The sequence below is a fragment of the Polypterus senegalus genome, chromosome 14, assembly GCF_016835505.1.
Source record: "Polypterus senegalus isolate Bchr_013 chromosome 14, ASM1683550v1, whole genome shotgun sequence".
NCBI classification, from domain to species: Eukaryota; Metazoa; Chordata; class Cladistia; order Polypteriformes; family Polypteridae; genus Polypterus; species Polypterus senegalus.
This window is the reverse complement of record NC_053167.1, coordinates 55,719,358-55,734,812: the sequence shown is the minus strand read 5'-3', so window position 1 is coordinate 55,734,812 and position 15,455 is coordinate 55,719,358. Positions and strand designations below refer to the sequence as shown.

The window sequence follows — 15,455 nt, the reverse complement described above, 5'->3', positions numbered from 1 at the left end:
GGAGGAAGACATTACTTGGTTGAGGTTGTATTTATGTATGATATAGCAAATCGTCTTCACATTTTCCATGGCACTATACATGAATCTCAATTATTATTTATGGGTACATCCATCCATCCATTATCCAGCCTGCTATATCCTAACTACAGGGTCACGGGGGTCTGCTGGAGATAATCCCAACCAACACAGAGTGCAAGGCAGGAAACAAACCCTGAGCTGGGCGCCAGCCCACCACAGGGCGCACACACACAAAGCAAACACACTAGGGACAATTTAGAATCGCCAGTGCACCTAACCTGCATGTCTTTGGACTGTGGGAGGAAACCAGAGTACCCGGAGGAAACCCACGCAGACACGGGGAGAACATGCAAACTCCACGCAGAGAAGACACGGGAGGCAAACCCGAGTCTCCTATCTGCGAGGCAGGATACACTGACAACTTTAGAGTAATTACTAGAGTAAAAACACTAGAATACCAGAAGCCTATGAAAAAACAGCATGACACTGCCAGATCTAAACATTTGTGTGGCAAATTGTTTGCATACTAAAGTGACTATAGCTGCAGGTGGAAGTCCCATTTGATTTTATGGTGCCAAGCAGAGTTATGCTACGGTGCGGTAGTCTATTAGCCAGTGAAAGCGCTGTGAAGAAGCTGTCTGTTACTGTCACTGAGGGAATAAAACTGAATAATAAAAAAAAAAGTACTAATTTATTTTCAAGTAGCCAAAATTTACACCGGGTATAGTAATAATAATAATAATAATAGCAGCTCACTACTCAAAACGCAGTGCACCCAGTCTCGAACCCAGTACCTTCGAGTTATAAGGCAGCAGTTCTTATCTCTGCACCATTCAAAAATACATATCAACTTCCTGATAGTTGACATTTGAGCTTGGGATTTTTATTCATTGACAGCAACATGTAAATCGAATGCTTTCCTTGGTTATTTCCTTGACTAAAAGTGCACACATTTATTTGATATTTGGACTAAAGTCGTCATACATTATACACTTCACATCATTATTAGTATAACATGGAAAAAGTTTCTGCTTTAGTTATGTGTTCAGCATTTCTTGCCTCGCATTTCCTTTCATCCTACACTTGCCCATATATTCGTAGACACAGAACATACATGAAATGCATGTGGTCCAAATAACGATATACTGTATTATTTACCCTATACAACTCCAGGAACCTCATATGCAGGGAAGCCTTGGCTTGAGCCTGGGAGAAGTTTATGCCCGAGTTGCTCTGTCCTTGATGGGATGGCAGGCTGCTTGCTGCTTGTGATCGACACAATTACAAAACAAAAAACGCTGATGGACAGGTGTGAAGGAATTTAAGGTGGGCCGGGATTACAATGTTTTTCGTAAATTTCAGGTATTCTAGCGTTAATTTCTGCTACTTGGTGCAAAATTCTTGAACTCTTGAAATCTTGAACAGCCATTCCTTTTCTGAACTAATGAGCCACTAGACCAGTGGTCTTTAAAATGTTTATTATGAGAATCTCACATCCACAAATATATGAGGTGACAAAATAGAAGATTAACTTTTGTAAGCTCAGTCTGTTGCACAGATTATTCTCCGTGGGTGACCAGCAACTCTTCTAAGTTCAGCTTTTACTGTATCATTCACCCGTGGATAAACTATTTTATTGGCTACCTAATCATGGATGCTGAATGCAAAGATCATGTGACACCAAATATGTAACATATAAATCACATATTACCCAGCACTTATAAAAGAAAAAAAATGCAAACGAAAAGATAGCAATGACAGATTTTTACTTGCCTATGGGGGGATGCTGAATTCAAGAAGTGGAAGAGTATTGATTTAAATAAACTAAAGGTGGCTCCGTTTCCAATTTTACATAATTCTAAGACTAGCAAATAGGATGCAAGTCACGGATGAAAGCTAGAAATCTGCAGTGAGTACATTGTTATGCAACACTGAATTGCAGTGGATTTCACTTTGCTTTTTTGACACTGATCATCAGAAAAAGACTATTTAATGAGGTCTAAATTAATTACAAATTTAAAATACAAAATTATTGACTGCATCAAGTATTCCCCCAAAAAACCTTAATATGACACACTTAAATCACTAACTGGTTTTAGAAATCACATAATTAGATACATCAAAATCACCTGTCTCTAGTCAAGAGGTTTTATTTGACTGTGGTAAAAATAAACCTTATCTGGAAGGTCTAGCTTGGGTGAGTCAGTATTGTGGTATAACTTACACAAGGGAAAAGAGCACTCCCAAGAAACTCAGTGAAAAGGCGATTGAAAAGAACAAATCATTGATTGAAGACAAGAAAATATCCAAGTCACAGAGTATCTCCTGGAGTATAGTTAAATCAGTCATTAAGAAATAGAATTATGGCATCATTGTAAATCTGCCCATAGCAGGCTATGCACAAAAACAGAGTGACAGTGCAAAAAGACAACTGGTAAGGAAGGCCACCAAGTGATCTGTGATAATTCTGAAGGAGTTACAAGCTACAGATGTTCAGGCTGTTACAAGCTACAGATGTTCAGGCTGGAGTGACCATGCATACAACTATTGACTAGGTGCTTCACCAGAGGCAAAGAGAAAGTAACTGTTAAAAAGAAAATGCACATGACATCTTAAGAGCTTGCCAGAAGTGTGAAAGACTCTAAAGTCAAAAGGACTAAGGTCTTGTGGTCTGATGAGGCTAAAATTGTAGTTCTGGCCAACAAACTACATGTAATGTTATGCCTAAGCCAAACACTGCACATCATCAGAACCACACCATCCCCACAGTGAAGCATGATGGTGGTAGCTTCATTCTGTGGGGATGCTTCTTTTCAGCAAGTCTTAGATGACTTGTAAGGATAGAGGGGAAAAAGCAATTAAGTGAAATGCACAGAAATTCTGGAAGAAAATCTGATGCAATCTTCAAGAAACCTGTGCCTTGGGAGATGATTTGTTTTCCAGCAAGACAATGGCCTCCAGTATAAAGCCATTGCATAAAAGCCACCATGTTAATGCCCCGAGTGGTAGAGTTAGGGTCCAGATCACAATCCGATTAAGAGTTTGTGAGTGAACTTAACAAAGGCTGTTAATGCACAGTTCGCAATGCAACCTAACACAGACAGAGCAGTTTGTCATAGAAGAATGAGAAAAACTGTAGAGCCCAGATATACAAAGCTGATAGACTTATCCACATTAGACTCCAGACTAATTGTTGCTGAAGGTCTACTAAATACGGACTTGAAGGAAATGAATATTCATATACATGTACTGTTTTTTTAAATATCTGATTTAGACCAATTTGCAGAGATCTGTTTCCGATTTGACATAAACAGACTATTTCTGTTGATCAGTTTTAAAAAAGCTCAATGATATCCACTGGGTTTGAACACTGTATAACAAAATTTAAAAACTTCCAGGCTGGTGAATACTTTTTTTATGCACTCTAATAAGGTCTTACAAATGGGATTTAATGTGTGTATTATTATCTATGGATGTCTATATTTGAAATCATATTACTTTAAATTCATAAACATTTACATTTATTTCTTTTATAAGGTAAGTCTTGAAGCTGTGCTCTGTGAAGGTTGTAAATTATAACAAAACTAAAACAATAACAACATCAAACTTGGCGAGAGCATTTATGATGATTTTACTTTTGATATGGGTGCTTAAAACCTAAGAGTGGAAGAGAACAATCATAATATTCAACATTCTCCTCAGAGCACCTAAAAGGTAGTTCCATTCTGCAATGGATTATTTATATAAACAGATAAATTACATTTGTATATGTAGTACCAGAATATTTTGACAGACAGTAAATATTTGAAACTTCTGAATAAAACTTCATGAACACACAATTAATAGAAATCATTTGAATTAATATATTACATCTTTCTTCTGGGGGATTCAACCTGAAGACTCTTTCAGCTATGACAATGGAAAAATCAACCTTTCTTAACAGAATCCAACAGTATCATGTGGTAAATAAGCTTGTTGAAACAGGAAAAGGACACTAAAATCTAAGAATTTTTGGTAGGTGTCTATGAAGAAATTTTCAAAAAGTGTGCATCTTTTATGTCCTGATTTGCTTCTGGAAAGAAACTGAAAGGGCGGAGTTGCTTCTTACCTGGTGGATCACGACATATATAGCAGGTATATCTTTCAGGAACGTTGTGCTCTAGCAGTCCCATACAAACACCATGCTGCCAACAAAGGCATTCTTCACACTAAAAGGCAATACGGTTCACAAAATGAACACTGAAAAAATACATAGAAAGCTCATATGTACAACAGACAATTAGTCCTAAACATGGTTATTTATTTTTTTTATTTACCTAAAAGTATTATTTAGCAGCATATACATACACGATGTAAATAAATCGTGGTTTAATCATAAGAGGTTGTAAACACACACACACACACACATATATATATATATGTACAGTGATCCCCTCGCTATATCGCACTTCGACTTTCACGGCTTCACTCCATCGCAGATTTTAAATGTAAGCATATCTAAATATATATCACAGATTTTTCACTGGTTCACGGATTTCTGCGGACAATGGGTCTTTTAATTTATGGTACATGCTTCCTCAGTTTGTTTGCCCAGTTGATTTCATACAAGGGACGCTATTGGCAGATAGCTGAGAAGCTACCCAATCAGAGCATGTATTACGTATTAAAAAAAACTCCTCAATGATATACAATATGCTTCCCGCGCAGTGCTTCGCACACTTCAAAGCTCTAACAGCCTTTATTGATTTTTGATTGTTCGCTTTTCTCTGTCTCTCTCACACTCTCGACATTCACTGCTCCTGACGGAGGGGGTGTGAGCAGAGAGGCTGTTTGCACAGAGGCTGTTTGCTTAGAAGATACGGACGCTTCTGTAAAAAATGCTGAAAGATTACCTTCACATTGATCCCTTCATTGCAGTCGCTTTATCATGGGTGCTTCATATACTTAAAAGCGCAACAGCCCTACTGATTTTTGATTGTTTACATTTCTCTCTCTCTGACATTCTCTGCTCCTGACGGCACTCCTTTGAAGAGGAAGATATGTTTGCATTCTTTTAATTGTGAGAAAGAACTGTCATCTCTGTCTAGTCATGGAGCACAGTTTAAACCTTTGACTAAAGGATGTTATTTCATGTCTAGAGGGCTCTAATAATGTTAAAAAACATATTTAGAAGGTCGTAAACAGGTTTTCTATGCTCTAACTGCGAAAATATTAGATTTATAAATAAAGAATCCTACTTCGTGGAAATTCATTTATCTGTCTGGAGCAAATTAACCGCGATAAATGTGGGTTTACTGTATAACTGTGCGGAGAATATTTATAAACAGTGTGGGAGAGTTTCTAAGGGCTTAAAATATATAAAAATAACCATACAAACATATGGTTTCTACTTCGCGAATTTTCACCTATCGCGGGGGGTTCTGGAACGCAACCCCTGCGATCGAGGAGGAATTACTGTATATCTATATATTCCTTGGCAGGAAAACTAAAAAATCTAAAACCAGAACCAACAAGCCAAGATGGCAACAACATAGCAAGTGCCGTCATTCTGAAAGCTAGAAGTCACAATGATGCCTGATTGCAAAAGTAATAGTTTTCAACAAGACACTTTTGAATGTTGGTATAATGTAATTAAGAATTACAAAAAATAAAGGTGACACTGCATGATAGGGATTGCAAAGCCTACTGTAGATAAATATGTAATAATTATTGTGATTTAGCATGACACAGCATGAATTGTGGGTAGGAAGGCAGAAGGGTGAAGTTAAAGATGAGAGGCAAGTGGTAAACTTCAAATGGGATCTGTTCTGAACCGATTTCTGCATGTAATATTAATGGAGCTATTGACCAGTGGATTAAGCAAGGGACCGGTATAAACAAAAACACAGCAATCACAAAAAAGAAAACTAGACTTGAGGGAGTAGATGCTAAAACAGAGTCATAGCAATGAAGCAGAAAGCTGATAGATGAATGCTGGAAAGAAAACACTATTTAATCAGAGATGAAATGCTGGGAGGTCAGAGCATATAGTCAGCAAGAGATAAAAAATGCAAGGTGCAAACAGACCACAGGAAAGATTCCCTGTGCTTGTTGGAAGAATGTGAGAGAGGCCGATACAGTAAGTTCATATCAGTTTAAAGAAGTTTTTCTTGGTTAAACTATATTCTGAATGTAGATACTGTTATATAGTTAGCAGAAGTGGCAGTCTAAGTACTTTTACAAAAGGTAAGTAGTTCAGTTCATCAAGCTTATAAAGTAAACTACTAACTATACTGTCCATATATAAACTGTTGTAATTTTACTGTATTTAAAATATGAATGCAAAAACTGACAATTAAATGTAGAATAACTATGGAATGCTGCAACTTTAAGAAATTAGAGCTTATGAATTTTTCTGAAATATGCGCCAAAATGTGACATAGATTTTTTTTTTCATTGTATATTTGTGCATTTTGCTTTTATAATCTATACTAATAAAAGGCAAAGCCCTCACTCACTCATTCACTCACTCACTCACTCACTCACTGACTCATCACTAATTCTCCAACTTCCCGTGTAGGTAGAAGGCTGAAATTTGGCAGGCTCATTCCTTACAGCTTACTTACAAAAGTTGGGCAGGTTTCATTTCGAAATTCTACGCCTAATGGTCATAACTGGAAGGTATTTTTCTCCATTAACTGTAATGGAGTTGAGCTGGAATGACGTGGGGGGGCGGAGTTGTGTGACATCATCACGCCTCCCACGTAATCACGTGAACTGACTGTCAACGCAGTGCATAGAAAACCAGGAAGACCTCCAACAAGCGCTTAAGAAAACATGCATTTTATAATTGAGAAGGCAGCGAAACAATAAGAAGTGAGCGAGTGACATATACTACCATATTCATGTTGCCAGCTCGGAAAGAAAGCAAGGTGTAAACCTAAACTTTAAATTAAGTTCATAGACAGGCTACCGCTGGAGTTTCACATACCCACAGGTAATGCGGGATACAAGTTTAATGAGAGGACGCAGGATATAAACGAGAGTTTTGATCACTTTGTAACTAAGTTAAAATTGTAGGTGAAGGGGTGTGCTTATGCAAATTCGAGACTGTGTTTGGGGGGGATTGACAGTTAAGGCGGGTGGGGGAGTCACGTCATCATCTCCCCTCCCACCTCATTTTGCTCTGAGCTGAGCTCCAGTTAACGCTGTCTTCGAAGCAACTTCGTCAGACTGCCACCAAATACTCACAGAAAAATCCACAAGTTAATACACACGCTGTCTCTAGAGTTTCTACACACTGAATCCTCCAGGCACTACTTACAAAAGGTCACATTGACAATCGTGTTACGTTATTTTTAAAATCTTTCCTTTTCTTAGCACAAGCACAGCTGAGAAGCTTGATGCATGTGCTCCATAACGCGTTAAAAATAATGCATTTAATCACACTTTGCATTACAAGCAAAGGGAGCTTTTGTCAATGCATGATTTCCTGGTACACGGATTACATTGATCAGCATCACGATTCATTTTACCCTCGCACCACCTTAGTTTGAGAAGAAGTATGAAAAATATGAGGTTAACACAGAAAAACAGATCACCAATTCAAGCTTTATGAATAATCGATTCGCCATCAATAATTGTTTTGGTAAAGCCATCCTCCTTCCATTTTATAATTTTTCCGCCACTAGCCATGATTAAATGAACGGTAAAAAAGTAACAGCAAAGTGAGGGAGACTTATTTAGGCAGGCATATATATGACAGCAACACTCATGACAATGTCAATCATGTTACGCTATTATTAAAATGTTTCCTTTTCTTTTCATTACTTCTTTAACACACTACTTCTATATATATATAGGTATATTTATATATATATATATATATATATATATATGAATGACCTCCAAAGAGCGCTGAGACTTTTGATATCATGAACGTGTCTGCAAACTGGGGTCTCCTGCCCAGCAAAAGTCGAGCAGCCAGCGCGCATAGCTGTGCCGCCTTTGAGACGCTGACTGCGCTTCTGCCTTAAGTCAAAGTGAGCACTTTTAATTTTTTCATCCTCCCCGCGCTATAGCCCAGACAAGTGCAAACACGGACCCCTTTTCTACACCACGGCAAAATAATATTAAGGCGATTCACACTTTCTTTTGCACGATACGATTATCAGGTCCTCACCTCGAATTATGAAGACACGCACATGAGTGCAGGACTGACAGTGCCATCACAGCCGATTAATGGCGGGACGTCTCACCAGTCTACACAAGACCCACGCGACTGTCCCCAAAAGGCGATCATAACGCCAGCGAACACATCTCTATACTATATAAAAGAAAAAGGCAACTTTCCTTTCTTTACACCTTTTTCCTTTTATCCCAAACCAAAGCCTTTCTCTCTTAACACTGCAGAGGACACAAAACTAATTTTCTTTAAATGCCGGTAAGGCACATTACCAGAGGCACAAATTTGAACGTTCACATAGAAAATGTAATTTCAATGTACCTGTACTTCTTAAAAGCGTTAATGTTTTACTGTTTAATAACTTATAGACTATAATTTATTATTTTTCCCTTGCACTCAGTGACCAAACCTATACACACACACATATAGACACATACAAACATACACACAAGTATATGTATATATATATATATATATATATATATATATATATATATATATATATATATATATATATATATATATATATATATATATATATATATATATATATATATATATATATATATATATATATGTGTATATATATATATATATATATATATATATATATATACTAGCAAAATACCCCACTTCAGTGGAGAAGTAGTGTGTTAAAGAAGCAATGAAAAGAAAAGGAAACATTTTGAAAATAACGTAACCTGATTGTCAATGTAATTGTTTTGTCACTGTTGTGAGTGATGAGTATTGTTGTCATATATATTTCCACACACACACAAACATATATATATACATATCTATACATATACACATATATATACACACACATATATACATACATATATATCTACATATATACATACACACATACACACACATATATACACACACAGCTATTTCGTATCAGTGCAATACGCTGCTTGTTAAAACGGATAACTCACGCTCTTACGCAAGTCTGCGTGGATATTATGAACTATCGATTTGTTCAAGTTCTATTTAAATTTTAAATAGAAGGAATTTTTATTTAGTCGACAGAAATATCTTTGGTAGGAATGGTAAAACAGACAGGAATATTATTCGTGAATAAATCAACTCAAACCTTAAACAACTTATAATATTTTGCTCTCCATAAAAATATATCCTGTCTAAATTATACAAGTTAGAAATAAAGTAAACGTTAAAAGAACAAACATTCAAATTTCTTTACTCTTATGTAATTTTATATAAAAAAAAAACTTAGATTTTAAATATCCCAAAAGATTTTGCTCTCCATAAAAATATATCCTGTCAAAATTATACAAATTCAAATATGAACATGCTGCATAACAAAACCTGGAAATATAAATAAAATGTGTTCCTTTCAGCAATAACAAATCAAATCATTCAGTTGTCTTTGCTCATATGTCATTTTAGAGCTGGACGCCTGGCATCTTTTTGGCCACAGGTTCGTTTCTGTTTGCTGTGAGGTTCTGTGTTGTGGAGATTCTCAGGATGGATTGCAGGTGCTCATCAGTGAGGCGACTCCTGTGTGCTGTTTTGTTAGTCTTTATCACTGAGAAGAGCTTCTCACACAGATATGTGCTACCAAACATGCACAAGGTTCGAGCCGCATGTAGACGGACTTTTTGTTCTTCAAAGTCACCAAAGCGCCGTGCAAACTCAGTGCGCTCAGTTTATCAGCAAAGTGCGATTTGGGAACACCGTAGTGACGACTTGGTTTAACATTACTTGGCAACAGGGAAAGTGGGGCAAGGTGCACTGGTGCATTTGTGTCTCCCATAAAAGCAGCTTCACTTGAAATCACTTTGTGATTGTGCACGGGTTAAAACGTCCGCTGAAGTGTCAGATTCTTATTTAATTATGCTGCTTTCTGTATCTTCTGCATTGCATTCAGGTTACCCTGATGTTTTATCTCATAGTGCCGTCTTAGATTAAATTCTGTAATTACAGCCACATTAGCTCCACAAATGAGACACACGGGTTCAGTAAACATATACTCAGCCTCCCATCGGTTTTTAAAGGCTCTATTTTCAGAATCAACTTTTCTCTTCAGCATCGTGTGAGCTAGCCTCGCAATAACTTGTTCGGCAAGGCGGCTGAAGCGCTGCATTATGGGATCTGTAGTTTATTGTGTTACCAGCGCTTCATATACCCGGCTTAATAACAATAATACAGTATATAAAATGATCTCGGGCGGATATAATTACGCCGGGCGGATGTGGCCCGGCCCTTGAGTTTGACACATATGGACTAAATAGAACTTGAAAAGATATATTTTTTCAAATGTGATCGCGCAATTCAGATAGAGTTGACGCCAAGACTACAGCCTGCATCCTCCCTCGCTGTTACTTTTTACCGTTCATCTAATGAATACACTGAGTATGGCTTTACCAAAACAATCATTGATGGTGAATAAAGTATCCATTATTCGAGTATGTAGATCGGCATATATATATATATATATATATATATACCCAGCGTATCGCAGCGAGAAGTAGTGTGTTAAAAAGCTAGAAAAGAAAAGGGAACATTTTAAAAATAACGTAACATGACTGTCAATATACAGTATTTGTTTTGTGAGTGTTACTGAGTGTTGCTGTCATCAAGGATTTGATTATCATTATTTCTTTCAATCAGGTTCGTATTTGTAGGATGTGTTGTGTTCAAGTTACATTCCGTGTTTGTCAATCGTTGTAAAGATGACAGGTTTCATTCATCGATTCGTTTCTTACTGCATCAATAAACAGCTCGTCTTCTTCTTTATCTGAGACCTGACACACTGCATGCACGGGTTTTTTACACTGTCTTCCTTTAGCGGACATTGACTTTTTCCAACGTGTGCTTTGTTTCCGCAGTAGCTGGATTTATGAATATGCTTATCAGGCGCTTCATATTTTTGCTGCCTTTTCAATTGTGTAATTCGGTTTTGTTCAGCTCTTTGGAACTGTTGCTTTTATCTGTGCACTGCGCCAGTTCACGTGAGCCACTCGGTGTACATGCATGAAGGTTCCCAGCTGTGCTGGTGCCATCTCGTGCTATGTCCATGGCTGTATTTAATGTTACCTTAGTCCTGGCACTTAAAACTTTCTCTCGCAGTTTCGCTGAGTTTGTGTCAAACACCACCCTGACCATCTCATCTTCCTCTCCATAAGCACAGTCCTTCACCCGTGAATATTTAGTGTGAGTTTGCTACTGGATTGCCGCTGACGGACGGCCTTATATGGGCAGGCACTAAATTACAAACGCCAGCGCAGCCTGTCTATGAACTTAATTTAAAGTGTAGGTTTACATCGTGCTTTGTTTCAAGTAGCAGAACTCATGAACATGGTTGTATATGTCACTCGCTCGCTTCTTATTGTTTCGCTGCCTTCTCAATTATATAATGCATGTTTTCTTCAGCGCTTTTGAGGTCTTCCTGGTTTTCTATGTACTGCGTGATTACGTGGGAGGCGTGATGATGTCACACGAAACTCCGCCCACACGGCGTTGAAGCTCATCTCCATTACAGTAAATGGAGAAAACTGCTTCCAGTTATGACCATTACGCGTAGAATTTCGATATAAAACCTGCCCAACTTTTGTAAGGAAGCTGTAAGGAATGAACCTGCCAAATTTCAGCCTTCCACCCACACGGGAAGTTGGAGAATTAGTGATGAGTCAGTGAGTGAGTGAGTGAGGGCTTTGCCTTTTATTAGTATAGATGTGTATATGTAGATATGTATATAGATATGTAGATATGAAGATATGTATGTAATATATATATATATATATATATATATATAAAATGTGTGTATGTATGTATGTATGTATGTATGTATGTATGTATGTATGTGTGTGTGTGTGTGTGTGTGTGTGTGTGTGTGTGTGTGTGTGTGTGTGTGTGTGTGTATATATATATATATATATATATATACATATGACAGCAGCAATCCAAGCTGTGAGAAAACAGTAAAAGGAGGCGTGTCACGCGTGGTACATTTTCTGATGCAGCTGCGAAAACAACCGTGGCGCTGCCAAATACACAAAACAATTACTTTGACAATCATGTTACATTATTTTTAAAATGTTTCCTTTTCTTTTTCATAACTTCTTTAACACATGACATCGCTGTGAAGCTGGTATTTTGCTATATATATATATATATATATATATATATATATATATATATATATATATATATATATATATATCTCACAGACACTCATAACAGTGACAAAACAATTACATTGACAATCATGTTACGTTATTTTCAAAATGTTTCCTTTTCTTTCTTTTCTTCTTTAACACACTACTTCTCCGCTGCCAAGCTGGTATATATATATATATATATATATATATATATATATATATATATATATATATATAGATATGAGAACAACACTCATATCAATGACAAAACAATTACATTAACAACCATGTTACGTTATTTTAAAAATTTTTCCTTTTCTTTTTGTTCGTACCTTCTTTAACACACTACTTCTCCGCTGCGAAGCGCGGGTATTCTGCTAGTCACCAATAAAACTGACAGCCTCTGTAGAATTAGACAGGGCAGCTTTTCATTTTCTTAGAGTCTCTTTTTCAGCTGAAGAAGCCGGTGGGCACACAATGTTCTAATCGGCAAATTTCATCTGACAGGGAGAGTGGCACCTGAAGGCTGATTTATACTTCAGATTTTTCATGTGTATAAACTGACACTGTCAAAGTTAAAGACGGACACACTCAATTTGTCTCAAGCGTCTCTTTCTACCTGACACTGACTGTAGGGCTGTGATATTCTGTGCAGACAAAATTCTAACATGTGATCATTGCTTAAACATGTTAGACTGACCTGTTACTCTGCTTTTCCTCCATACAACTATATTGTGCTGTAAGAGCATACAAAACATACCATCAATGATATTCTGTCTTAAATAAACCGGAACACTTATGGTTTTTAGGATAATGGTTTTAACAAATGGAACAACTGTACTATATGTATTAATATCAACTATCCATCCATCCATTTTCCAACCCGCTGAATCCGAACACAGGGTCACGGGGGTCTGCTGGAGCCAATCCCAGCCATTACAGGGCACAAGGCAGGAGCCAATCCCGGGTAGGGTGCCAACCCACCGCAGGACACACATAAACACACCCACACACCAAGCACACACTAGGGCCAATTTAGAAACGCCAATCCACCTAACTTGCATCTTTGGACTGTGGGAGGAAACCAGAGCGCCTGGAGGAAACCCACGCATACACAGGGAGAACATGCACACTCAACGAAGGGAGAACCCAGGAAGTGAACCCTAACTGTGAGGCAGCAGCGCTACCACTACGCCACCGTGCCGCCCATCAACTATCCAACTCTTGTTAAAAAATTACATAAAAAAATACATCAAAGTAATTAAAAAATACACAGATAACAAACTGACAAAATTTTAGAATATAGCACAGAACAATAATAGCTACAGTTAATCTAAAGCTAAATGAAAACCAGAAAGCAAAAAAAACAGCAGCTGGGTGATTAATTATAGAGTCAATACAAATTTAAACCCAGGAGGACAACATAAGGAAAGAAAGTCTGAACAAACAGAAGATTCTTTGGATGATGTGCATTTTAAAAATGCACTTGACACATTTGTGACCTGCAGCATTTATGTGTGTCTTTAAATTTAAAGAAATGCATCCTTTACCAAGATTTACTAATATTAGCCAAAGTTCACCCCTTCATGAAGTACACATCCAACCTGTACTGCTAGAAAACTCTGAAAGCTAAAAGGAACAATATATAATAAAAACACAGCATGTTTACCAGTACAATGACCTGAAGGATGTATGGAATAATAAAATAATACACTAACAGGTGTGTTAATTATTTCTCTAATTTTGTGCACTGCACTTGGCAATACAAATGAGAATAAAAATTTAAATGTCACAGTCAAATATATTTGAATGAATCGATACTTCTACTGTGAAATACTCATAGGTCAATTGTTTAATCATGAAAATCCATAACTAATACCTCATCTAGAGAATTTTAAAAGCTGTCAAGTTTTTCCAAGTCAAGTAATAATGTGCTAGCTTGTTCAGGATTTCCACAATTTGTTTTAAATGTAACTGTCCATAATGCAAACTGTTGTTCTTAAACATTAATTGTTTATGTAAAAATATACTGCTGGACAACTTTTTCAAAGACTTTGAGAGTTTGGACACCATATAACTGGGAAAATTGTATACATGAAAAATGATCCATCAGTTTTCCAGATTTTGACATCTAAAGCAGTCTCTCTGGCATTGAAGGGTGGTATTTAAGTAGCTGTATGGTGTATGAGAGTGAGATTGGTGGACGAAGAGAAAAATGAAGTAAATTTGAAAAGGAGTAAGCATGCAGAGGTTCACAGCAGAGTTGAAAGGATTGGTGTGTAGATGTTACATAATGTGATGAGAAGTAGAATGATGTGACAAGAAAGAAGTCAAGAAGGAGCAATCAAGACAATGTAATTACAATGGGCTTTGTTTACAAGAATGCCCAACCTTGGAAAGCTGAGAAAGGGGATACTGGATGCAACTGGCAACTCTTGAGAAAATTTTAATGGCCATTACACTGTTCTTTTACAGCTTACCCTCGGTTCCCTAATGAATGCAATCCAATCATTCTGTCTCCACTTTGCATGTTCTCTTTATATATTTACTGAAACTTTTTGGTCTCAAAGCAAAATGCCTAATATATTGGACTGGATTACCTGAATCATAAAATCATTCTCCTCTTGTACTTCACAAATACAGCGTACAATTTCATGGCACTGGTCATCTTCATCTGGTGCATCTTCATCAGGATTTGTGGTCACATCTACTTCTTGGCTGAACTCTTCTTCACTCCAAAACAGGCTATCGGTCGAAGAGTTGCTAAGACTATCTTCCTCTGTGAAGATCAAAAGAAACAAAACAAAACTTTCTAAGAATGTTCACCATACACAGAATTTTTCATTACAAACTCTATATCATGATACTTAAATGTGAGTGTGTTAAGAAAAGAATGTTCTCAATTTCTAGGGGTTTTCCTAAACAAATGCAAACAATAAACTACCAGAGGTTAAAATTTAAAGTTTAGGATAGCAAAGACTAAAAAAAGTAAATTTCAGAAATATTACAAATGGGCCTTCTTCAGGAAAAACTAATAGGTTATAACCTACAGATGTTCTGCAGCAGTTCAAGTAAAATTGAGTCTTGCAAGTTGAAGTAAACAAATTGCACAGATGTCCCAACTTCAGTTGATTATTTAAAAGAAA

At 37.0% G+C, this 15,455-nt stretch overlaps 1 protein-coding gene across 5 annotated transcripts in view; it reads right to left on the bottom strand.

Moving 5' to 3' along the window:
- phf20b (PHD finger protein 20, b) overlaps window positions 1–15,455 on the bottom strand; it is a 161,199-nt gene that overhangs the window by 13,384 nt on the left and 132,360 nt on the right. For all 5 annotated transcript variants that reach the window (XM_039735526.1, XM_039735527.1, XM_039735530.1 and 2 more), the window contains 2 exons: window positions 14,910–15,088; window positions 4,127–4,226 (listed from right to left, as the gene is read on the bottom strand). In XM_039735526.1, the coding sequence (XP_039591460.1) occupies window positions 4,127–4,226; window positions 14,910–15,088 (279 nt within the window). The remainder of the gene's footprint in view (window positions 1–4,126; window positions 4,227–14,909; window positions 15,089–15,455) is intronic.